Here is a 25097-nt window from a genome sequence, read left to right as displayed (position 1 = left end):
CAAGTGATTTGAATCAATAATTTTATTGTCAACTCAATCAATATGGTATCTATCCATAGATTGATTTGAAAAATCTAGCCACAACTCTTGATGAATGCTGGATCATATAACTGTCACCTACTATATGTGTAGCAGTTGTATATTTTATGTAAGACTTTAAACTTTTTCTTTGTGTATTCAGATTTCACAATGATTACACCAAATTTGTCAAAAATTTTTGTAATCAAATGATTCTTGAAATTTTAACTTTTTTAGCACTTCGCAATCAACAAACGAAGAGATGTGCAATTGGATTTCAAGGATCAAATAATACTCTATATAAATTTCATAATCTTTCGAAGAAACACGTTCTTAATCCACCAGATAACTTTCATCCATTTCTAATATTATCAAAAGATGTTGTAACTGATATCCCAACAGAATTACCATGTGATTGTAATGATGAGCGCCTTTCAACACATGGTTTGCCTTGTAGAGTTGATTGTGCGATTCGTTATTTCTATTACAATCTCACAGAACCATGGTTTTATCTAGGTGGAGATGATGGGTGGGTAAATTTCAATGCTTTTGAACATATATTAGATGCACTTGAATCAAATTACGATCCTTATACTACAAAAATCTTTGCAGGAAACTTGCAGCAAATGCACAATGTTAGTTTTCCTCATGGTGGGCCTGGTTGGCTTGCTTCGAGATATTTTATACAGTCTTTTCTTGAATCAAAAATTTCAATAGAAGACACTTCTAATAGAGATGAATCATACATTACAGATGACATTGCTATGGGACTTGTTCTACGAGAAAGTTACTCACAACTAAGATTTTGGGCAAATCCGTGGTCACTTGTGGCCTTACCTCATCCCAACTGGCTAAAGATATTTAAGCGCAGATCATGGGATGATCTAAATGAATGTAGTCCCGATATTGAAAGAGTTAGTGTCAGAGATGTAATGATAGTTCACGTCACACCTTACAATCCTGACTGGGTTGCCCTTTTAGATATTTTCCCTGAAACACCAGCATTTGTAAAGGTTCAAACAACAAAATTTGTTGTTTCTGATTTTTGCAAATGTACTTCGAAATGGTGTGACTTACGGATCACCAGTCAATCTATTCGGAAAAGGTTCAGACCTGAACAATAATATTATTGTTAATAATAATTGTTTGTATGTTTTATAAATCACATATTTGTTTGATTTTTTTATTACTAGCGGATATTTAAGGCATTTTTCGGCTGACATGTTGTAATGATTCATTACAAGCTATGTCATGCCAAATCTACAAATTTCAAAAACAATTAGATAAGGCATTTCATTAATAAGTCTGGTAAATATAAAATTAATGCCTACAAAAATAAATGGAAGTTCCTTTGAGCGAGGATGAAGGAGTGTAAAGATTTCAAATAAAAATTCATGGAATTAAGAGTTAAAACGCAGCATGTATATATGTATCAATGGCCAGCTAACCATGAAAACTGCATTGAAGAAGCCCATTAACAAATATTTAACGAATCGATACTTCAAATTTAGAAGGTTTGCTGAAAATTACCCATCTGAGCCTCGTATTCTTTCTCAACTAATGATAAATTATGTTATAAAAGTATTGGAAGAAGACGGTAAAAAAAAAATTAATGCAAATCTGTATTTCGGATTTACAGAATGCCAATGTAATTGTAAGTTTGTTTTTAAAAAAAATGTTTTATATAAATAAATAAAAAAGGCAGAAGAATTATATTCTGGTTTGTTGGCGTGCAGAAAACATATATAAAGCGGCAGTCGAAACACAAGCAATAATATCCTGTTTCGGATGTGCTTCGCAAACAGTAACTCTCTTTGTAAAATCTCTTCCAAGATCCGGAGGATCTCTTGGAGTACGACTTGAAATAGCGCGATGATGCTTGACTTCGTTTGACTTTGGATCCCAGGATATGAAATCAGCTCCGTACAAGCCAGTGACCACCTTACCACTCAGGGTGAAGCAAGTTCTGAACTGGTCTTTAACGATATCCTCTGAAGCGAGCCAATCCATTTGATCTGGGAACCATTGAGTTTCGATCTTGGCGACCGGAGTTGAGGGATTTCTGACATCCCAAATTTGACACTCGCCGAATGTTCTTGCGACAAAATTAATGCCATCGGGTGAGAAGGCAAGTGATCCGATGGATTCGCAGTCAGCGCATTGTTTGTCTGGGCTGAGCTTTGAGCGTATATTGAAAACTATTGATGGAGTTAAGTCTTCCGCTTGCTGCCTCATATCAATAATTTTGGCGACACCGCAGTCATCACCAATAAGGACAGCCGATGGTAAAGAATCGTGAACGTCAGAGCACATGAGCTCGGAATTCGTTGAAGGAAGGCGGTAGAGAGAAACAGATGGTACATCCCTTTCCATGTCCCAAAGCTTAACGCAGCCAACATCAACCAAGACGAAGGAACGCTGGTCGCTGAGCGAATGCAAATCGACGAGATACTCAGTTTGCAAGTCTGTAAACGATTTGACGCACTCTGCAGTATACTTAGCTTCGACTTGTCTTGGTTTTGGAAGAACAAACTGGTCTATTGGAACATCTGTATTCAAAGGGTTCCAAGTAATTTTGCTATTCTGCGTGAATTTCCAGAGCTTTGCATCATGGCTGTTGCATGTTAAAAGTAGGGGGTTGACTGTTTCTGTCTTTACCCACTTCAATGAATTAATTTTTGGATCGGAAAGTTCGGAGCGGAAATAGTCAAATGAAGCCTTATGTGCGTGGACTTGGACAACAAAAGAAACGGTCGATTTTCCACCCGCAGATTTAGGCGGATTTAGTTGAAATATAACTACACGTCCGGCGGCGTCACCTGATGCTAAAAATCTTCCGTTCTTACTGAAGGATAAGACAGATATCGTATCTTCGGTCTTGAACTGGGAGAGCGCAACATGGTCACCAAAGGAGGCAAGGTAGTCTAAATTCATTTATTTTAGTTTACAAAAAAAATATTTTTTTTTCTTCTCCAAAAAAAAGTGACTCACAAAAATTCAGGATAAAAAAAACTTGGCCAATACTTTTTTTCATTTTCAAGTGAAATATAAATAAATTATTGCTCGTGGTTTGATATCGTTATTTTCGTATGAACTCAATATTATCTCCTGTGATCTGACATGAAAGTGGAAGATTCGAACTCCTGACAGATAGAATTCGGATTTATCCTATGTTATTAATATTTAAAATACAGAATGGTCATGCTGGTGTTATTTTTAATTGGAGATATCAATTAAATAACAGAAATATAATATCAAAAATCACTTGTGAGACTATTTCATAAGGTAAGAGAAAGCTATTTTCAGGCATTCCCTTTTAATGCATGGATATCCTTTGAGAAAAGTTACTAGATAAAAATATAAAATGTATTAATATGGTATATAGAGATTTTATAGAAATTGTGTGCTTATAACAATTGAATGAGGAATATCTACGTGAATAAATCGAGCTTCAATCAATTATTGAAAAACAATAAAGTGTATGATTTGTCCATTTTACATATTATAACATAAATATATATCCTTACCAATAATCTATTCTTTTTCTAGATTTGATTTTCACGAAAATTTCCAAATTTTTTGCAAAAATTCAAATTTGATCTGAATTTAGTAGAAATTTCAATATATATTCTGATCACTCGAATATTTTTTGAATTATATAAAGAAGTACATATCGACAACAGTACGTAGTTAAGCTAAATAATAGGTTAAAATTTGTATTCAAGGAAGAATTTCATTATAAATTTGAATTCAAGTTGAATTATAAAGGAATTTAGACTATATTTTGGATGTGACTTTGAAATGCATCTTAAAAAACGTAATTTGGAAAATACAAATTTAGAGGACGATAGAAAGACAAAAGATTTTCAAAAGACTATGAAGGCTGTTTCAGAAAAAGATCTTACACCAAAGCAGGCTCACCATTTCCTTAAGAGAATTGCAAAGGATGGTTTTATTGAAGAAAACAACCAACAAACTGCAAAAAATATCCAATTAATTTTATCAGAATTAACATTACACCAAGGAGATATTGTTGATGCTCCAAAAACAGAAGAAACAACTACAGAGGAAACAAAAGTTGAAGAAAAAACAGAAAATGCTACAGAAGATAAAACAGAGGCTCCAGCCGAGGAGAAAACAGAGGAGAAACCAAAGAAACATCGTAGGAAACATTCAACAGAAACTCCAAAGGAGTAATTTATCTGGATATTATTATTTTTTTTTATCTTCAAATTTTATTTAGAAATATAGAATAAAGATCGCTTTTTTACAAAACCACTTAGCCCAAACATCATAATACTTGTAATATTACTCATTGAAGTAGTATTTACTTAAAAAAAGATCAATTAAGATCGATATGAATAGAAAGAAAGAGTTAATATCATAGATATGAGATTTATTCAAACAAAACAAGAGAAATTAAAACTTAAATCGTTTCATTTCACCAGATAAAATGTTAAATTGCTGTATATACTTATTAATTTCAAAAGTTAATGAGCGAGGTGTAGTTGACGTATTACGCTTCTTTTCTAATGCATATATCTTTTCTTTAAGTTTTCTTGTTTCTTCTCTTGAATAAACGAGGCCTTGAATAATAGCTCTCTTGGTAGGAAGATTTTGAGATTTGTAGTTATCAGGAAGTGCTTCTAACTGCTGAGCAATTCGCCTCATAGTAGTTGGTAAAAGATCAATGTCATAATCTGACTTGCACATTTTGAAATCATGCTTTCTACCAACTAATTGTGGAGGTTCAAATAACAATGCGAGCAATGTTTCGTAATCATCAAGAATTTTGTTATAATTAATTGAAACTTGTTTAACAGAGCCTTTCTTAACTCGTGTAGATTGTTCTAAATCTCCACATTCATCAATCTCATCTTGAAGATCTAAGATCTGATTTTTCAATTCTAATTTACGTTTTCTCTCTTCTTGAATTTGAACAAGTACGTGTGCATTTTCTTGTGTCATCTTATAAGCTTTAGCTGTAATTTCAGCAACAGATTTTTCACGCCTTTCAAATTCTTCATTATTGAAAGACCAGTGTTTGTTGTATTGTTCAATTTGCGACTGAAGATTCTTTTGCTCATCCTCAAGCTCTCTTAAGCGTTTCTGTAAGGCTGCAATTGCAGAAACAGCTGCTTGAGATGTTTCCGCCGCCATTTTTATGTACGTTAAGTCCAAAAGTGACGAATTTTAGTGAAAATAAAATGAAGAATCTAAATATTAAAAATAAACATGATAGATACTTTACACTTTATATCGCAAATAATATAAGAAATACAAAACAATAATATTAATAATAATCGAATAAATGCTTATTCCTTGGTCCTTTCTCAACGCAACTATGTCAGGAGTTCGCGCTTCGCATGTAAACTCATGAGTTTTTGGATCATAATTCTTTGGAATAACTTCTTTTGGAGAAATATCGTTTTTGAACATCAATTTAACAGTAAATGGTCCATATATTTGCTGGGCACCTACTAACTTCTTCTTTTTAATAATAGGTTTCCATTTTGAAGAAACGTTAAATTCTTCATGAGTAAATGGACAAATTATCTTCATTCCAGGTACATAACCCAGCCTATACTGTGGTATTGTCAATACAAGCTCCTGAGCAGTGAAAGCAATGTCTCCAAGATCTGCTTCGTAATGCTGTTTCTTTATTTGAAAATCTACATACCTGGCGGTTCTAATGTACTCAAAATCTTTCACACTCAGCTTATGAAACGTAATTGGGGAAACTGAAAGACCAAATTGCGAAACTTCTGTTTCTGGCGTTTTACTATAGAATAACTCATCAAGACCTCTCGCAACAGTAAGTTCCCAGTCATTCTTAGGAAGGAATCTCGCAGCACAGATGCCAAATCTCATTGAACCGGCAAAACGTGCTGAATTGAACTTATTTGAGCAGTTTATTAAATGGGGAGCGACTGTTGAAAGCAGCCTATTTGTAAGAACGACACCTGCTCCTCCTTGGAGAAATTTATGACAAGATATTGGAGCTGGCTGTAAAAACTGAACAAAATCCCATGAACAGTAAGATTTTCCATATCCAATAACTTGGTTTGGATCTTTGGTCTTAAGGAAGTCAACTAGAGCTGATTTGAAAAAATAAGTATCATCATCGCCGAAAATATAAAAACTTGCATTGGGGTACATTTGTTGCGTTTTATACATTGCAGGAAGAAATCTCGTTTGGGCATAAAACCATTGCCCAGGATAATCTATCTGTCGAAATATTTTTGATGTCTCTGAACCGAGTATTACAAATTGTACATTGCATGGATATGCCTCATATTGTACTTTGCTAATCTCCCATTCCTTCATTTTATCGCAAAAAACAATTACGTGAGAAAAGCTTCGATACCAAGACTGAGCTTGCGCAACTAGTTTGGTTCTTTGCTCTTTTCCGGACCAGATACTGATTGTAAATGTATAATTTCCGATTTTGTTCACCGATAGAGCGATGGTGAATAAAAGGGAGAATATTGTAATAAATGAATAAATTCATGTGAATATATACATAACAAATATCAACGATATATTTTATACCATAAAAACACCCAAATAAATCTCAAAATTCTTATTTTTTTTGATAAAAAAGTGACAACTCAAATTGTTTTTTTGTTTTCATTTTAATTCAACATAAATGACTGAAGTCAATCAAAATTCACTTCAAAAATCAGCACTACAGCTTAAAAGGGAGAAAACTAAAAACAAGAAGAAGAATAAAATACAGAAATTCGAGATGCCAACAATTATCCTTCCAACTGATGAAAAGCCAGTCGAAAAATCACAAGAAGTCGAAGACAATGGAGAACTTGATGACTTCTATCAAGAAATCTTAAAGAAATTCGATCAAAAAACAGCTCCTCAACCAGAAACTGAAGAAAAGGCTGAAGAAGAAGACAACAAAGAGGAAGAAGAAGATATAGAAGTTTCAGGCCGTAAAATCAGAAAATATGGCCGTCCAACAGTTGCTATGTTAAAACAAGATTCCAGAAGACCGGAACTTGTTGAGCCAAGCGATACAAACTCTCCAGATCCATTTACTCTCATAGAAATAAAGAATGCTCGCAATGTCGTCCCAGTTCCTTCACATTGGTCGCAAAAAAGGAAATACTTAAATTACAAGAAAGGATCCGAGATATCAAAATACAGATTGCCTCCTTACTTAGAGAAAACTAATATTCCGCAAATGAGACAAGCATTACTTGACATGGACGAGAAAAAATCTCTTGCAAGCAAACAAAGAGAAAGAGCTCGACCAAAAATGGGAATGTTCGATGTAAAACCCGAAGTACTATACAGCGCTTTCTTCCACCAGCAGACAAAACCAGTTATGACAAGATATGGCGATATTTATTACGAATATCGAGAAACTTTACCAAATACACGAGGAATGCGTGTCGGGTATTTATCACAGACACTCAGAGATGCACTCGGTATGTCAGAAAAATCTCCACCTCCTTATTTGTTCAACATGCAAAGATTTGGTCCTCCTCCTTCATATCCAAACCTCAAAATACCAGGACTGAATGCTCCATTACCAAAAGGATGCCGCTACGGATCAGGAACCAATGGATGGGGCCAAGTTCCGATTCAAGACGGAAAACCTCTTTTTGGAGGAAATCCATTCGGAAATCCTGATGAAATAGAAGATTTGGAAGGAGCTGAGCTCTGGGGAAAGGTTCATGTAGCAGAAGGAATCGAAGATGGCGTTAATATCTGAAAAATAAAAATTTGTTTGTTTTTTTATTATTTTGTATATTTAAACAATTTGTAGGCATCTGATGGAAGATGTATAAGACTGATTCAGATCTTAGTGATAAAATCTATTTTTATATTTTTGTTAATGCTCCTTTGAAATCAAAAACAGAAATTTGTAAATAATCACAATCTAATGAATTCTTTCCTGTTTGAGTTATTTTGAAAGATACAAAATATTCGTTTGTGTGAAGTGGAAATTCTTTGATTTCTCTTTGTTTGAATTCATAATATTTATCATTATCTAATACAACAGTTGTTCCATCTTCTTTGATTCCTTCTAACTTCCATCTTCTCAATAAATCACCACCATTTATACATCTCGATTGTAAAACATAAGATATTGGTTTTAATTTATATCCTTTTATATCAGCTTTTATCCATGAATTAGGAGAATTCTCAGTACAGAAATCAGCATTATCTCTATAAGAATTTATAAATGAGGACTCACATGAACCTAATACAGATGAAGATGTAAATTTCATTTTAATTTCTTTAGAAACCAACATAGAATCAAATGAACAAATAGGTTGACTTGATATCATAAATTGATTTATAGTTAAATGTTTTTCAAATGAACAAATAGAGTTATTTGAAATTGTAAATTGATTGTTAGTTAAATGTTTTTCGAATGATAAAAGAGATTGATTTGAAAGTTCAATATTTTCTTTGATGTTTGAATGATAATTCTTGAGTGTTTCGTTGTATATAGTGAGAAGATCTCTTTCAAATGAATGTTCAAGGCAAAAGTTATAAATTGAGTCATATGTTTCGGATGAGCAAAATGATAGTTTGATATATCGAAATAAATCAAAGAATGTATCATTCTTCTCGCAGATTGATAAAACTAAAAATGATAAATGATCTTCGTTGTCGATTTTTAATTCTTTAGAAGTGATGATTTGTTCACAAAATTCATATCCATTTCGTGTGAAATTGTCAATGATATCATTGTCATCGAAACAATATAAATTGGATGAGATGAAATAGAGACATTCGTTTTCTGTTTTAGGATATTTCTAAAACTGAAACTTCATACTTCGAAAAAAACGTTTTCTTTAGTAATAGATTTGTCGATTTTAACATGATCGATGTACATATGGATAAAGATTTCATTTCCAAAATATTTACCGATTTCAAAAAGATCATGATAATGATTTTCATCTTCTTCAAATTCAAGTTTTCCTGTTTCAAGAAAATTAGTGAGGATGTCTATTGAATCTTCGCATTTAAGATCTATGTTTGCTTTAAATGATGTTATTGATTTATCATAAATGCATCTTTCGTGAATTAAATCTGAAAAACAAACTGCTGTTGATTTCATCGTTTTGATTATTCGTCCATTAATATTGATATTTAATCGTCCACATTCTTTCAGAATGCCAACACGTTTTAATTCTCTGCATGATTTTGTAATTTGAACCATTTTGAAAAAAAAAACATATTTTTATTATCGAACGAGTTCTCATTATCTAAAAATTCATGATGATATTTCAGATACGTTTAAATTTTAACAGATTTCAAAAGGTAGGTCAACAAAATCGTAACGATGCTTTCTTGATTTTGGTAATGGATTTAGACTATGTAGGTACTCGGTAACTAATAGACGAAGAATGGAAGAAAACTGCAAGAGCAATTTCGAGGAAATATTATTAAAATTAACATTCGATTCTTTGACCTGCAAATAAATATATTTGTACTGTTAATCGGTTTTACAGAATAGATCTTGCGTTGTTGTATGTTTTGAAAAAGTATCTAGAATTTTTCCTAAGATACTCATTTTGCGAGATAAAATGATATACTATCTACTAGACATTTGTGTGTTGCTTCCTACGTGTGGCTAGTAACTACAGAAATTGTAGTTTCAGGAAATTTGAATACATTTGGAATTCTAAGAAAGACATTGTAATATTGAGCGTCTCCTATTTCAATATACCATATTGATGAAAATATAAATTCATGTAATCTGTCCTTAAAAATGCTATCTAAACTTGTGATAGAAACTCAATTTCACCAGAAAATTGGAAAATTCCAAACTGTGAAATAAACGAACTATTCGCATATGATAACAACCATCTATATTAGGTTTCTCAATTTTCATTTAAAATTCCAAAAAAAATTCAAAAATTTGAAATGGAGAGAAGAAATACGAATTTTCCAAGAAAAATTTGCAAAATGAAAAATTTTTGGAATTACAAACATTATTTATTTTTGATGCTTGTTCCAAAACTTGTCTTGTTCCCCATATCTGAGATGAATATTTTGGATTATTATTATAATTTATTTTTAATGACATATTTCATGATATTCATATAATGGTTTGTTATGGAATGAATGAGATATATTTATTTAAAAAAGAAAAAGGTTTAGTATAGATTTTTATTTGAGCGTATTTAAAAGGTTCTATTTCAAAAACATTATGTAGTTTGCTATTGTAAGCAACGTAAAACAATATCTTCAAGTTATTTGTTGCAATTCGGGGATTAATCGAGAATTTTGCTGTATATTAGTTTAAATTTGTTTTTAGTAGATAAATTAGTCATGTTCCCGTTTGTAACTCATTTTGTTTTTGCTTTATTGATGAAATTTCAATTTGTTGAGTGAATATCGACAAATTTGTTAAATCTTGTTTTAAGCGCAGCAGCAATATTTAGAGTCTATTAATTATATCTAGACTTTCAGTATTTTGCATTATTTTTATGGTTGAGGTTAGAACAATCGCCTAACTAAGTAACGCATGTATGTAAAATGATTTTTCGCGAAAACGTCTTGCAGATTTTTATGAGAGTAAGATATCAATTATACAACAATTGAGGATTAATCTATTGCAGTGGTTACGATTTTCATCGTTCAAAGTATCGGGGCAGATTATTAAATTTTAAGCTATACAATTTCCATTGTAGAGCTTTATATTTTGAAAGAATAGAACGATTGGATATTTATTAAGTATAATGACATCGATTTTAAATTGCATATATGTCAACACTGTTTCTGAAATTAATGTAAATACAAAGTAATAAATTACTATGCATGAAGAAAACTTCAATTTCTCTCCACAATTAAGAGAAGTTTGGAGTTTTATTACTGAGAAAAATCCGCTTGAAGTTGTTCATGAGAATTTATTTTTCTTGCGAAATAACGTATTTTTTGTTGACCTACCTTTAGATTTCATTTCTTTGTTCAAAATTCAAATTGAATGTTGTCCTCCAAATTAGAAAAATCGAAATGTCAATATGCTGTTTAGATTAAAATGAGCAAGAATATGAGATATCTCGTTATCCAAGTGATTAAAATATGATGAAATTCGATATCATACATTCAAAATGGATATATGTGAAGAATTAGTTAGTTATTGTGCCTTATCAGTTGCCATATATATTGCACCATAATCATTAAAATAAATTAACTTATGTTCGTTTTTTGACATATGAGATTATTTTTGTCAAATATCGAAAAATAACGTTTTTTTCCTTTGTCAAAATCTGCAAATGATGAGGGCTCAGAGATCCGTTGCTCACTTAGAACCAACTGATCTCAGAGAATGTGAGCTTTCTGATGAAGAACTTTCATATTTGCAGACTCAGAAAGCTTTAAAAGATGCATTAGCCGAACAAAAAGTATTACGCGAAAGACTTAAAACATTAGAAACAAGAAATAAGCCTGCAAAATGGGGGCAGCCAGTTTTAGTCAATTCATTTGAAACAGCAAGAGGAAAAACGGATACATCTTCATTATCTCCAGAAAAACTAGTCGCAGAAGTCAAAACAGCTCAGCATATGCTAGAAAATGCCAAAAGAGCAACAGAAACGGCAAAACAAGAGTTAAAAGATTTACAAGAAGAAATGGAAAACTTCAAAAAGAGTTCTTCAATAGAAAGCGAACAAGTTTTCGCATTAAATGCTAAACATCATAAAGAAGAAGCACTTTCAGAACAAAATAAGTTCCATTTAATGAAAGTTCAATGGACTGACGATAAAGCTCAATTATTATCATCTGCAGAACAGTTCTCACTTATATCACATGATGCTCTACATAAGGCTTCTCAAATGAGAGAACAAGTCGAAGCCCAAAGAAAGAAAATACAAAATCTCGCAGCTGAATTCAGAACTGATCTTTCTAAATCTAAAGAGTTGAGAGAATTGCTTGAGAGTTATAAAACTAAGGTTGCGCTTACAGATTCTCTTATCCAAGAAATTGATTCAAATAATCGGAAATCAGATCAGATGAAGACACAAATTAATGAGCAAAAAATGTTACTTAGAGCCGTAAGAGTTTCTCAGGCCGCTAAAGCAAAGCTAGATGATTTGGCAACCCAAACATCCGAATTAAATGAAACAAAGAAGACAGCTGAAGAAGCTCTGACCATGGCCAAAGACGAACTTAAAGCGTTAGTTGACAGAGAAGACCCATTAAAAGAAGAATTATCAATTGCTGAGGCAAATTTCAAAAAGAATCAGATGGAAGTTTTAGTTTTAGAAGCAGATATAAGAGAACTTAAATCTGAGCTTGAAAGGATGAAGCCACTTGTTCTAAACGAAGGAAGAAAGAATGTAAATTTAATGAGAGTTTACAAGAAGAAAAACATGGATGCTACAGCCAAATATCTCACTATGCATAGCCAGGATATTTATCTTCCAGATAAAATCGCTCAGACTCTGCAAAATGTTTCAGAAAGTTTGGATATGACAGCAAGCAATTCGATTTTGCCTCCTTTGGCCGCAAAGAGATAATTTTTAGACATACTATTTATTTGTTTATATTGTTTTTATTTATGTTTGTTAAAAAAATAATTATTTTTTTTTAATTACTATCATTTAACTATGGTTCATAGTTATTTTAAAAGAATTGTGGGATATGTTGATACATAGACAATTAGCTGTATTAACGATCGATTGGAAGAATTCGTCAGTCTCATCACACTTTTCAATGCTCGATTTTTATAAAAACCCTTTTAAAACTGGAGCATAGATTGAAAAGTCTGATGAAATTTACTAAATTTCAAATAGAAGGAAATATATTTTTCCAAAAATGTGAGGAAACAAACGTTCTTGTAATATATATATATAAGTCATATAAATGACAAAATAACACATCGGAGCCTTGCTTGCGTGTACATGCAACACTCTAAAAGATTTAGTCATCCCCAGGACACCAAAAACCATGAACCAAATTATGAATTATTGAACTAACCCCTTTAGATGCCATACTTTCGCATTCCAATGCATCTTCTATTTTATAATATTCAGTTCATGTTTTTGGGTCATAAATTAGATTTTCAAACATTTCTGGATCATCGACAGCATATTGAAGAGGAAATTTCGAATTATTATCCCTTTTTCTTATCCTACTGGTTCTTTCTATGACTGCTAACGCAATTTTGACATTACCACCTATTACTGCGTAATGTAAAGGTAATTTCCCATCATTGTCGGATATTTCAGTACTTTTGTCATTAAAATTTAACAATCGTTTTGTAAAATATTCATTATCATTCATTACTGCATAATGAAGAGCTGTCTTCCCTTCATTGTCTTGTGTTTCAGTATTTATTTCATAAAATTTCAATTGGTCTAAAAAATCTATATTATCACTAATTGTTGCATAATGAAGAGCTGTCTTCCCTTCATTGTCTTGGTTGTTGAGGATAGATTCTTCATTATAATAAAGTACAACATTATTCGACCAATGAAAGTATTCTGCAACATAATGAAGAAATGTTTTCACGTAATCATCAATGAAATTAAAATCTACATCATCAAATTCATTGAAAAGAATTGCTTTTGCACTATTAAGGAGTCCTTGGTATTTTTTATCCATAATTTTAGGTAAAAGAGAAAAAACAATTTTAGTTATTACAGATAAATTAAATCTTGGATAACAAAGTAGTAAATCAATTGTTCCAATAATGAATCTCTCCATATCATTTGATTGATCGAAATGAATAAGAAATGCTTGGATGTTATCGTAATATATGCACATGTTGATGTCAATTGGAATATTATGTTCGTTCATTAGATATGTAACAAAATCGACGTTGTGAGACATAATTGCATATTTCATGCATTTTTCATTTGGTTTTTGATATTTCAAACATTCACTCATAATATCGGGATTTCCTCCTAAAAATGAAAGTTGAAGACAAACTTTTGTGACTCCTGAAGAGAATTTTGATCTTAAAAACTTGAAACAATTAACTGAACCGTAATAACAACATGTTTCAAGAAGATTTAATTTATTTTTCACGCATGGAAAATAAGAAAAGTCGATCTCTTGAAGATGAGAATATTCATTTTGTTCTGTGAAAGGAGCAAGCAATTTCACGTCATCATAAATGATTGATTTTAATAAGTTACTGATTTTGAATTGGTATGGTTTAGTTACAGTAATTCCAAAGTATTTCTGTAGAATGTGTTCTCCAAGAGATGAATCATGTTGACTATTTAAATCTGGATACTTTTGGTAAAACTTTTGCATTAAAGTCAAATAAGTCATAATATAACGATTGTTCGCTCTTAAAGCACTTGAAATTGCTTGAAGAAGGTCAGATTTAAGACAATCACCAAAATTATTATCAATTTCTTTGAAAAAAGCATTGATTTCGCCTGCACTTGTTATCTTTAGTCTATACAATCTATGAAAAATATCATTAAGTTCTTTGACAGAATCCATAAGTGCGTCATATGGGAATTTACTCATGAAAATGATAAATTTTTTTGGGGTATTATTATTGTCGTCTGGCGGTTTTAGACGACAATGCGAATTTTCAAATAATAGGATTTTTAGCCAGATAAAGAGCTACTCCATATATCATGCGTGTTTGCATACTATATACATAGATGGAATTGATGTTCTTCCTTTATTTAGGTACCGAAACATGCTTGAAAAATCTATTTTTTAGACGACAATGATAATTTTGTCACTTTTCCAGACGACAATAATAATTTGTCACCTTTTTAGACGACAATAATAATTTTGTCACTTTTCCCAGACGACAATAAAACATCCTCAATTTTTTTTCTGGGTAGGAAAAATTTTCGAAAAAAAAATAGTCGGATTTTTTTTTACAAATTCCGGATTACAAAACAAGCACATCATGTTTCTTTTTGTCCGAATATTCTAAATAAAGTTTTGCTGTATCTCGTTTGAAGATATTAACTTACAACAGTTCTAAAGGCCAAAAAATCAAATATGATATAATTTCGGGTCTCAGATGTCTATAATTCCGCTTTGGGCAAACAAGCCACTCTCAGCAGAATAAACATATATTTATAATGAGTGAGTGCCAATTTAATTCGATTTCAAAGATTATTGCGCAAAAAATAAAATAATACAATGTCTTAATTATATCGGCGTTTCGCGCCGATAGAATTGATTGAAAAATTTATTGTTTTTTTTTTCAAAATGGTTCAAATTACAAAATCATGCAGAGAATTAAAACGTGTTGGCATTTTGAAAGAATGTGGACGATTAAATATCAATATTAATGGACGAATAATCAAAACGATGAAGTCAACAGCAGTTTGTTTTTCAGATTTAATTCACGAAAGATGCATTTATGATAAATCAATAACATCATTTAAAGCAAACATAGATCTTAAATGCGAAGATTCAATAGACATCCTCACTAATTTTCTTGAAACAGGAAAACTTGAATTTGAAGAAGATGAAAATCATTATCATGATCTTTTTGAAATCGGTAAATATTTTGGAAATGAAATCTTTATCCATATGTACGTCGATCATGTTAAAATCGACAAATCTATTACTAAAGAAAACGTTTTTTCGAAGTATGAAGTTTCAGTTTTAGAAAATGATCCTAAAACAGAAAACGAATGTCTCTATTTCATCTCATCCAATTTATATTGTTTCGATGACAATGATATCATTGACAATTTCACACGAAATGGATATGAATTTTGTGAACAAATCATCACTTCTAAAGAATTAAAAATCGACAACGAAGATCATTTATCATTTTTAGTTTTATCAATCTGCAAAAAGAATGATACATTCTTTGATTTATTTCGATATATCAAACTATCATTTTGCTCATCCGAAACATATGACTCAATTTATAACTTTTGCCTTGAACATTCATTCGAAAGAGATCTTCTCACTATATACAACGAAACACTAAAGAATTATCATTCAAACATAAGAGAAAATATTGAAATTTCAAATCAATCTCTTTTATCATTCGAAAAACATTTAACTAACAATCAATTTACAATTTCAAATAACTCTATTTGTTCATTTGAAAAACATTTAACTAACAATAAATTTATGATATCAAGTCAACCTATTTGTTCATTTGATTCTATGTTGGTTTCTAAAGAAATTAAAATGAAATTTACAGCTTCATCTAAGTTAGTTGAAAAGCTATCAGATATAAATTCTTATAGAGATAATGCTGATTTCTGTACTGAGAATTCTCCTAATTCATGGATAAAAGCTGATATAAAAGGATATAAATTAAAACCAATATCTTATGTTTTACAATCAAAAGTTAAGTATGATACTCATTTATTGAGAAGATGGAAGTTAGAAGGAATCAAAGAAGATGGAACAACTGTTGTATTAGATAATGATAAATATTATGAATTCAAACAAAGAGAAATCAAAGAATTTCCACTTCACACAAACGAATATTTTGTATCTTTCAAAATAACTCAAACAGGAAAGAATTCATTAGATCGTGATTATTTACAAATTTCTGTTTTTGATTTCAAAGGAGCATTAACAAAAATATAAAAATACTCATCAATGATCCCAAAAACATTAGATCCGAATACAATTTGAAGCGATTGATATTCCACTATACTTTATCATTAGTTCTTTAATGAACGTTCTTCCATCATTCAATTGCAATAATATCTTTTTTATGACCACTTTTACACATTTCAAGAATGTGTATATTCTCCAGCTATTATTCAAAATCCTTTTTAAAAATTATACAATATATGATCTCCGATAGTTAATGTTAATTACTAATATAAATAAATGTAAGAATTAGAAAGAATTATATATTATAAGAAGGATTATATAAGAATTTCTAAGTTATTCAGATAAATTTCGGGCTTATTTATAAGCCAGTAAAAAGTATCACAACTATTATTAAATGTTGTTCTGATATCTGCAGCTAGGAGAATTTCGACATCATTATTTTTGGATTCTCCTCCAGTTTTTTTTTTGCTTTTTTGAAATATTAATAGTGTTTCATTTCCTATATATTTCGAAAGTCATGTAATTATGTCTTCAATTTTCATTTGGGATCTCTTTAAATTGAAATGTTTTCAGACAAATGAAGGTAAATAATGATTAGTAATCTGCGTTTTCTACATTAATTATTGATTTATATTAAGGTTGACCTTTTGTCTGTATGACACGACATTCAACTCTGTTGTTTAATGAGGGTTTTCAATGGTGCTTCAAAACAGTTGTCAGAAATATGCGCCCTCTTAAGGATTCATTAGAAAATAAAACAAATGTAAGTTTAGATAAAACAACTTTTAAAAAATACAAGCAAAGATAAAAAATTATTAAAAATATACAAATCAAAAAGAGTTTGAATCAGAAGATGAAAACAAATCAATACCTGTTGTAGCCAATACAAAATACCTAACATCACCAAGCATTTTCACCAAGAAATCAGCATTCTTTGTCTGCAAAAACTTTTCTTTCGAAAGTTTCGAATCTTCAAATTTCATTGTATCATAAATCTCAGGAAGATTTGGTTTAATTGGTATATCATCATTACAAATAGCAATTCTTGCTTCATGTACTATCTCCTTGATATAGAAATCAACATCTTCATTGCTAATAAAACCATCTCCGTCGACATCCAACGCGTCGAAAATAAAAGAATTTGCCCAAACAGTTCCTAAGTTTTCCCATGACGCTCTGAACCTCACGAACCAGGAAAAGTCCGTAGCTCTGTTAGTACAACATGATACAAGTGAATCTGCAAAGGCATGGCTCAAATGAACAGTTGAAAGATGAGTTAAATTGTCAGAAGTTAAAATTCCATCACCATCTGTATCTGCTTCGTGGAATTCTGTAATAATGAAGTTGGCTGAACTAAGAGAGAATATGTTGTTGCGGTCAAAGTTGCAATCTTCGTCATCTGGGTCGAGACTGATGAAATAATATAAAAATGGAGAGTTAATGAGACTTTTGATGGGTGCAATGCCAGTTTTGAGGTAATCAATCGACATAAAGACAAAGTTGAATATTATAGTTACGTACTGATCGAGAAAATGCGGATTTGATTCTTGTTGTAATTTGACAAAAGCCATTTGACTTGCAAACTGTCTAGCATACTTTAAAAAAGCAATGTCACTGATAGTTCCCGTTCTGTAGGGATCATAAGTTCGTAATTCGAGAAAATGAGATGCAGCTCGAGGTAAAAAGTAAAGAAAATCGAAAAATTTGTCGTAAAACATCGTGTTAAGAGAGTTCCCACCTATGTTTAAGAAGAGTTTTGTTGATAATAATTTCTGAAGATTTTCTGGCCATTTTGAACGAAGTTGTTGGTATTGCATGTATCTCATTGTTCTATTTTCACGTTTAACACCAAGAACAGGAAGTCCTGACGGAGATAATACCATTTGTTCAAATTCATCGCGCAGTTTATTTATATCTTCTGTTGTTGGAATACTGTTCAGTATATCAGAAAGGCTTTCTTCTGTTGCCATCTCGTTGAAAATATTTGTATATTCGTGGGATTTTACACGATAAGATGTAAAAAAACGTGGAACATATGAGGTATTCTGTTTCTCTTTTGCCATCTTTGAATATTCTTCCAATACTGGCTTATATCCAGTTCTCATTAGGATCCGAGCGATTTCCTCGGAACTCGATAAAGTCATTATTGAAAAAATAATAAACTATTTTATGCTTGAAAATAATAATATAGTAAATTTATAGCTTTGTTAATTAAATATTCGGTAATTATGGCCTCGATATAGTATCCGTTATATGAGTTGTATTCGTTCTCAATTAAAAATCATTATTTTAAGTTAAAATAGTTAAAAAGCAATTATATTCTGTATGGGTATTTGTATATGACATATATAATCAATAAAATAAATTTGAATTAAATCTCTAACAAATAATTTAAACATTTTATTCCAAAATATATAAACAATAACAATAAAAACAATATATAAACTCAGAGTAAGCTGGCCTTTATCATACCTACATCTGTGTTCAACATCGAGATAATTTGAGCAAGTGCACTATTATCAACTGGTGCTTCAGGGACAACAGGTTTGAAAGCCTTGAATGATCTGAATTTCTTGAAGTATTTCTTCTTTAACTTCATTTCTCTGAACTTTTCAGCTTTAATTTCGTTTTCTCTTGAATTTCCAATTGTTCCAAGCTCGAAAATGGCGAAGGCACCTGTAATAAGTGTCCTATTATAGTGTTCTTCAGCTCTAATATTCAACATCTCAACATGACAATGCCATGCCTTGAAAATCTTTAATTCAAGAGATTTCTTTCTTTGGAGTATGGCCATATTCCTCTTTGTATCGACAGATTCCTGTGCCTTCCTGATCCATTCATGGAAGAAACGTTCTTTGAGATGAGGATTGACAACTGTTTCACGAACTGTATTTGTTAATCTCAAATCTTCAACTGCACGCCAAGTAATATACCAGCGACCAAGAGCTCTATATAAGGTGAAGCTTTGTGATGAAGCAATGGCTTGTTTCTTCTTCTTTTGAAGATCAACAAATCTTTTCCATTTTTCGATGTACTGTTGCAAGAATACATTTTGGATCGAAATAAGATGCTCTTTCATCTTACCAAATACGCGTTTTTCGGCATATAAAGCTGATATTTGTTTGACTTGATAATACTTAATTATGTTCTTTGTGAACTTTGACCAGTTTCCAACCATCTTTCGCGATCTCTTCTTAATAGATATGCGTGCTTTGCGTCTCCAGACAAGGAAAAATCTTGTCTGTGTTAAACGATTATGTTCTAAGCGGACAGCGACTTCTGATGTTGATAACTTTTGCGAAAGCTCAAAGTTTGCATTCCATTTATGGAAGAATTGCTTCTTTTTATGTAAATCTGTTGATAAAATACGTGTTTTTGCAAGATATTTTTCATACCAAATTGAAAAGTTTTCTTGTAGTGCTTTTGTCTTAAAAAGATTAACAACTGCTTGCTTTTTCTTCATCTCTCGTTTACGAGCGAGCCTTGATTTCCATTTTTTGAAAAAGATTGTCTTCTTAATTTTCGAAGATGCTTTATTGATACGTGTAGTAAGTGCAAATATCTGATGTTGCTTCTTCCATGTCGCAAAGCATTTCTTCATGACAACTTTTGATGATACTTTCTGTGTCTTTTTCTCGCAAATGAAAAGATGCCACTCTCTCACACAATTTCGAAGTAAATTAGCTTCATGCTGTTTCTTTTGTATCCTATACGTATACATTCTGTGCCATTGATTGAATATTTCTTGATAATGATTTAAACGTTTAACTTTTGCTCGAGCTCTCCATTTTTGGAATAATATCGCAGCATGCTTTTGATCGAATTTAATCAAAATATCTATTTCTCTTTCTAATGTTTGAAAATCTTCGTTTTCTGCGCATTCTTCAATAGATAACGGCTTCAAAGGAACTCCACATGTATAATATGAGAGACCACCGAAATCTATTAGTACTGGATCAGATGTCATGGAGGACAGCTGCTCTAATAACGAGCACGCCGCCTCCCACGAATCACTCATATATAACTAAACGTGCTGATTTCGAAAAGTGACAACACAAAAAAATTTTCGAGTTTGAGATTCATTTTTAGAGATACATGAAAAATATTAAAAGCATTACAGTTATCATATGTAGCTGATTTTTTACATACTTTAAATAGTGTATATTGCTAATAATCTTTGATATCATTAGAAAATATTGCAAAAAATCGAGCCATAAGAATATAATTGCATTTGTATCTTTAATATTACAACGTTGTAAGACAGTATCGTAAGAGTTTTCGATATTTCCATTAAAATTTTTGGGATTATGGAAAACAGAAGTGCATTTGATTTATCAAACAGGAAATTGGGTCTAAAATATAGTGAATGCCAATGGTAGTATGCCTATGAGAATAAAATTCCAAAACCACATAATTTCGAGCAAATTCCAATATGGACTTTATAATAGTTTGCTGCACGAAATTATGTGCTTCATCATACATATCGAAGCACAGTTAAATGGCAAAATCATTTCAAAGAGTCATATTTCAAAATGTTTCCGCTGGTGAAAACAATTTTTCAAACATTTATCACAATGAAGTGTGTGAAGTAATTTCAGGTGTATAAATGTATGACACTAAAATAATAATAGTATGTAAAAATATTTATGCTAGTTTGGATCTGCAAATCATTATTAATTCGAATAATAATTTTTAAATTTATAGAAAATAAGCTGTTGAATAATTACAGATAAATATTCATGTATTTTACAAAAAACATAAGTTTAAGTTCATATGAGTTTGTTGATCTGTAAATACAACATCATTTTCAATCAATACGTATTTTATTGGAATTCTGCTTACTAAATATTGATTGAAACGACATGTTCAAGAAGATTATTATTTGCAACTCAAGTAGAGAAAGATGATATTTGAATTTTTAGATTTGATTTCGCAAAAAATCGTCAAATTCTATATCTGTTATACAGAAGGAAGATTAAAATAGCATTTGTAACATGATTTCCATTGCAGAATTGTCATAGGACTATAATATTTAGTACCTGAAGAAAAAATTATTAAAATTTTTTTTGTCAAGTGCAATCAAATGATCCAAAGTTCACTTGGCCCAGACTATTCAAAACAGTATGCCGACTTTATTGAAGCATTTGAAAAGCTTTTCCAAATCAAATATGACGAATCTATTGAAGATATGTGCAATATGATTACAAACGTTTTGATTACGAAGTATCAACTTTCAATCAAGCGACTTACAAAGATTATCCTCCTGGCATTTCAATACAATTATTCTTCTAGAGAGAATTACATCAGAATACTCAGACATATAGGTGCTAGCTTTTATAAAATTTCGGTTAAACAATTCCCAATGGAGGATTCAATTGAATTTATAGTTATGCATGACCAAATTGATAAGTTCAAGGAATATATTACTCATAAAAGAATAGAGCAGGAACCATATTTTCTTGAAATTCCTGATTTGTCAAGACAATTTGATTACAATCCAATAAAGTTATCATTGATTGAAGTATGCGCCTATTTTGGATCCGTTAACATTTTCCATTTCTTACTTTCAAATCTAATATGCCAAAAAACACAGAATTGTCTTTGCTACTCAATAATTGGCCGAAATACAGATATTATCAACGAATGTTTAAAAGATAATGAAATAAATAATGATTGCCTCAAATATATTGTAAGTTCACATAATAATGAAATGCTTGAATATGTCGTTGAATTTAAATATTTCGTATTTGAAGAATGGATTCAAAGCATCAAAGTATCTGATGGTTTTAAATATATTATCAAATATCAAAACCTAAAGGCCGTATTTTTGCTTTTCGAGAAGGATAAAAATTCTATTGTTCCATGGTGTTCTGCATTTCCACAAACAATAGATATTCTCAGAAACAATGAATTTCCTGATAAAACTGATTATCGTTATAGGAATATTATACATTTTGCGTGTAAATCGCAAAATTCTGATGTATGCAGGGTATTACTTGCCTCATGTAATAAATTTAGAGTCAATTGTATGGATAATAAGAATATGACTCCACTCCATTACGCTACAAAATTGAATAATAAAGTTATTGGTGAATTTCTTCTTTCATATGGCGCAGATATCAATGAAAAAGGCTATTATGGAAAAACTGTTCTTCATTATGCAGCAGAAAATAATAATAAAGAAATTGCAGATTTTTTTATTTTATATGGTGCAAATATCAATGAAAAAGATAAAGACGGGAAAACCGCTCTCTATATTGCAGCAGAATGTCAAAGTAAAGAAATGGTAGAACATCTTATTGCACATGGTGCAAATATTAATGAAAAAGATAATTATGGAAAAACTGCGCTCCATATTGCATCAAATTATAATTATAAAGAAATATTAAAACTTCTTCTTTCACATGGTGCAAATATCAATGAAAAAGATGATCATGGAAAAACACCTCTTCATGTTGCAGCACAATGTAATAAAAAAGAATCAGCAGAAATTCTTCTTTCACATGGTGCAAATATCAATGAAAAAGATAAAGATGGAAAAACTGCGCTCCATATCGCAGCAGATTATAATTATAAAGAAATATTAAAACTTCTTCTTTCACATGGTGCAAATATCAATGAAAAAGATAAAGATGGAAGCGCTGCGCTCCATATTGCAGCACGATATAATAAAATCGAATTAGCAGAACTTCTTCTTTCACATGGTGCAAATATCAATGAAAAAGATAAAGATGGAAAAACTGCGCTCCATATCGCAGCAGATTATAATTATAAAGAAATATTAAAACTTCTTCTTTCACATGGTGCAAATATCAATGAAAAAGATAAAGATGGAAGCGCTGCGCTCCATATTGCAGCACAATATAATAAAATCGAATTAGCAGAACTTCTACTTTCACATGGTGCAAATATCAATGAAAAAGATAAAGATGGAAAAACTGCGCTCCATATTGCAGTATTGTATTATAGAATTGAAACAGCAAAACTTCTTCTTTCACATGGTGCAAATATTAATGAAAAAGATAAAGATGGAAGAACTGCACTCCATATTGCAGTAAATTATAATTATAAAGAAATATTAGAACTTCTTCTTTTACATGGTGCAAATATCAATGAAAAAGATAAAGATGGAAGCACTGCGCTCCATATTGCAGTATTGTATTATAGAATTGAAACAGCAAAACTTCTACTTTCAATTGGTGTAAATATCAATGAAAAAGATAAAGATGGAAAAACACCTTTCCATATTGCAGCACAATATAATAAAAAAGAATTAGCAGAACTTCTTCTTTCACATGGTGCAAATATCAATGAAAAAGATAAAGATGGAAAAACACCTCTCCATATTCTGGCATTTCATAATAATAAAGAAATAGCAGAACATCTTATTGCACATGGTGCAAATATTAATGAAAAAGATAATTATGGAAATACCGCTCTCCATATTGCAGCATTTTATAATAATAATAAAAAAGTAGAAGTTCTTCTTTCATATAGTTCAACTATAAACTAGAAATGTGACACAAAGAAGAATAATTATAAACTCAAACCTCGAAGAGTAAAGCGAAGATGAAAACCGCAACAGGAGTGATGATGCTGAGACAAAATGGAACAATGAGCAGAACAAGCAGGGTATACACGAGAACGAAATGATTTCTGATTGAGACCATACCGAAAATGATGCTTTTTGATGTGAGAATAATTTTTTTTTGAAAACAAATGAAAGGAGAAACTGATGTGGGCAAACCGGAGCTGTTGTTTGCTATAAATGTCCGTATGATAAGCCTATTCATAAGGTCCTGATCTTGGTTGGCAGTTTTGTAGAGTATGTTAGCAAAGCGTGTTGTACTTCTGTTCATTTCTCCTGACGAGCGCAATTGTAGATGTCGTCATCTTCCTCGGCCGTTCTGAATAGGAGAGCAGAACAGCATATGCATTACTCCTAACCACACCTTGTGTACCTGTCGACATGTCTGAGAATCTCACAAGACAGTGTTCGATGCACGTCGAAAATGTTTGTATCCTACGTTTCCTCAACCTATCTTCGATCAAGGGGGACGATGCGCTTGAAATCATTTATCTTGAGTGTTGCATACATGATGTTTGCCAGGCAATAGCGTCATTGACATAGATAATCTGTGTCTGTTTCTGGCTTCGTGATGAGACCAAATGTATCCATCAAACTTCAAATTACGTTAATACAATTTAATGTTTTCATCATATGCTTTTATTTGATCAGTAATAAAATTTGTGTCAAGAGCTTTTAAGAATGATTCAGTATTTTATAGCTTTACAAATATGTAATGATGATTATCTGTTATTTGACCTATTTTATAAAACATATTTATAATTGTGAGCTTTACAAAATATTTGGGAAATATTATGTACAGCTCACAATTATAAATATGTTTTTCAAAATAGATTAAAAATTGAAAACCGCTTCATTCATTCAATTTTTACTCTATTTTGGTAAAATTAAATTCATATTTGACAGACAAAAAATTGGGAGTTTTTAAAAACCACTTTTTTGAGATGGAAATTGAGTACTTTCTGACACAATAAAACCACAATGTCAAAAACTTTGAAAG

At 31.1% G+C, this 25097-nt stretch overlaps 12 protein-coding genes and 1 pseudogene across 13 annotated transcripts; 6 read left to right on the top strand and 7 right to left on the bottom strand.

Moving 5' to 3' along the window:
- Positions 1-227: 227 nt before the first annotated feature.
- TVAGG3_0493010 (uncharacterized protein) lies at positions 228-1142 on the top strand (the record flags this gene model as incomplete). The annotated part of the gene is made up of 1 exon (XM_001323790.1): positions 228-1142. One exon carries the CDS (start codon positions 228-230, stop codon positions 1140-1142), a length of 915 nt encoding a protein of 304 aa, XP_001323825.1.
- Positions 1143-1677: 535 nt separating this feature from the next.
- On the bottom strand, positions 1678-2982 carry TVAGG3_0493000 (peptidyl-serine dephosphorylation; the record flags this gene model as incomplete). The annotated part of the gene is made up of 1 exon (XM_001323791.2): positions 1729-2952. The coding sequence occupies one exon, from the start codon at positions 2950-2952 to the stop codon at positions 1729-1731; it is 1224 nt and encodes a 407-aa protein (XP_001323826.1).
- An 837-nt stretch (positions 2983-3819) lies between these two features.
- TVAGG3_0492990 (uncharacterized protein) lies at positions 3820-4215 on the top strand (the record flags this gene model as incomplete). The annotated part of the gene is made up of 1 exon (XM_001323792.1): positions 3820-4215. The coding sequence occupies one exon, from the start codon at positions 3820-3822 to the stop codon at positions 4213-4215; it is 396 nt and encodes a 131-aa protein (XP_001323827.1).
- A 222-nt stretch (positions 4216-4437) lies between these two features.
- Positions 4438-5178, bottom strand: TVAGG3_0492980 (uncharacterized protein; the record flags this gene model as incomplete). Its single annotated transcript, XM_001323793.1, has 1 exon — positions 4438-5178. The coding sequence occupies one exon, from the start codon at positions 5176-5178 to the stop codon at positions 4438-4440; it is 741 nt and encodes a 246-aa protein (XP_001323828.1).
- Positions 5179-5265: 87 nt separating this feature from the next.
- TVAGG3_0492970 (glycosyltransferase family 31 protein family) lies at positions 5266-6511 on the bottom strand (the record flags this gene model as incomplete). Its single annotated transcript, XM_001323794.2, has 1 exon — positions 5266-6345. One exon carries the CDS (start codon positions 6343-6345, stop codon positions 5266-5268), a length of 1080 nt encoding a protein of 359 aa, XP_001323829.1.
- Positions 6512-6667: 156 nt separating this feature from the next.
- On the top strand, positions 6668-7750 carry TVAGG3_0492960 (mRNA splicing, via spliceosome; the record flags this gene model as incomplete). The annotated part of the gene is made up of 1 exon (XM_001323795.1): positions 6668-7750. The coding sequence occupies one exon, from the start codon at positions 6668-6670 to the stop codon at positions 7748-7750; it is 1083 nt and encodes a 360-aa protein (XP_001323830.1).
- Positions 7751-7859: 109 nt separating this feature from the next.
- On the bottom strand, positions 7860-9211 carry TVAGG3_0492950 (annotated as a pseudogene). The gene has a single exon. A coding segment is annotated over exon 1 (1352 nt).
- A 2035-nt stretch (positions 9212-11246) lies between these two features.
- Positions 11247-12570, top strand: TVAGG3_0492940 (uncharacterized protein; the record flags this gene model as incomplete). Its single annotated transcript, XM_001323797.1, has 1 exon — positions 11274-12515. The coding sequence occupies one exon, from the start codon at positions 11274-11276 to the stop codon at positions 12513-12515; it is 1242 nt and encodes a 413-aa protein (XP_001323832.1).
- Positions 12571-13032: 462 nt separating this feature from the next.
- TVAGG3_0492930 (proteasome regulatory particle assembly) lies at positions 13033-14481 on the bottom strand (the record flags this gene model as incomplete). Its single annotated transcript, XM_001323798.1, has 1 exon — positions 13033-14481. One exon carries the CDS (start codon positions 14479-14481, stop codon positions 13033-13035), a length of 1449 nt encoding a protein of 482 aa, XP_001323833.1.
- Positions 14482-15186: 705 nt separating this feature from the next.
- Positions 15187-17032, top strand: TVAGG3_0492920 (spectrin binding; the record flags this gene model as incomplete). Its single annotated transcript, XM_001323799.2, has 1 exon — positions 15187-16536. The coding sequence occupies one exon, from the start codon at positions 15187-15189 to the stop codon at positions 16534-16536; it is 1350 nt and encodes a 449-aa protein (XP_001323834.1).
- Positions 17033-17277: 245 nt separating this feature from the next.
- Positions 17278-18789, bottom strand: TVAGG3_0492910 (positive regulation of B cell differentiation protein family; the record flags this gene model as incomplete). Its single annotated transcript, XM_001323800.1, has 1 exon — positions 17340-18653. The coding sequence occupies one exon, from the start codon at positions 18651-18653 to the stop codon at positions 17340-17342; it is 1314 nt and encodes a 437-aa protein (XP_001323835.1).
- A 96-nt stretch (positions 18790-18885) lies between these two features.
- TVAGG3_0492900 (uncharacterized protein) lies at positions 18886-20527 on the bottom strand (the record flags this gene model as incomplete). The annotated part of the gene is made up of 1 exon (XM_001323801.1): positions 18956-20527. The coding sequence occupies one exon, from the start codon at positions 20525-20527 to the stop codon at positions 18956-18958; it is 1572 nt and encodes a 523-aa protein (XP_001323836.1).
- A 1065-nt stretch (positions 20528-21592) lies between these two features.
- Positions 21593-24022, top strand: TVAGG3_0492890 (cyclin-dependent kinase inhibitor 2C-related family; the record flags this gene model as incomplete). Its single annotated transcript, XM_001323802.1, has 1 exon — positions 21593-24022. One exon carries the CDS (start codon positions 21593-21595, stop codon positions 24020-24022), a length of 2430 nt encoding a protein of 809 aa, XP_001323837.1.
- Positions 24023-25097: the final 1075 nt, after the last annotated feature.

Source organism: Trichomonas vaginalis, chromosome II, assembly GCF_026262505.1.
Source record: "Trichomonas vaginalis G3 chromosome II, whole genome shotgun sequence".
Classification (NCBI taxonomy): domain Eukaryota; phylum Parabasalia; order Trichomonadida; family Trichomonadidae; genus Trichomonas; species Trichomonas vaginalis.
The sequence above is the reverse complement of the archived record's forward strand: the minus strand, read 5'-3'. Positions and strand labels throughout refer to the sequence as shown.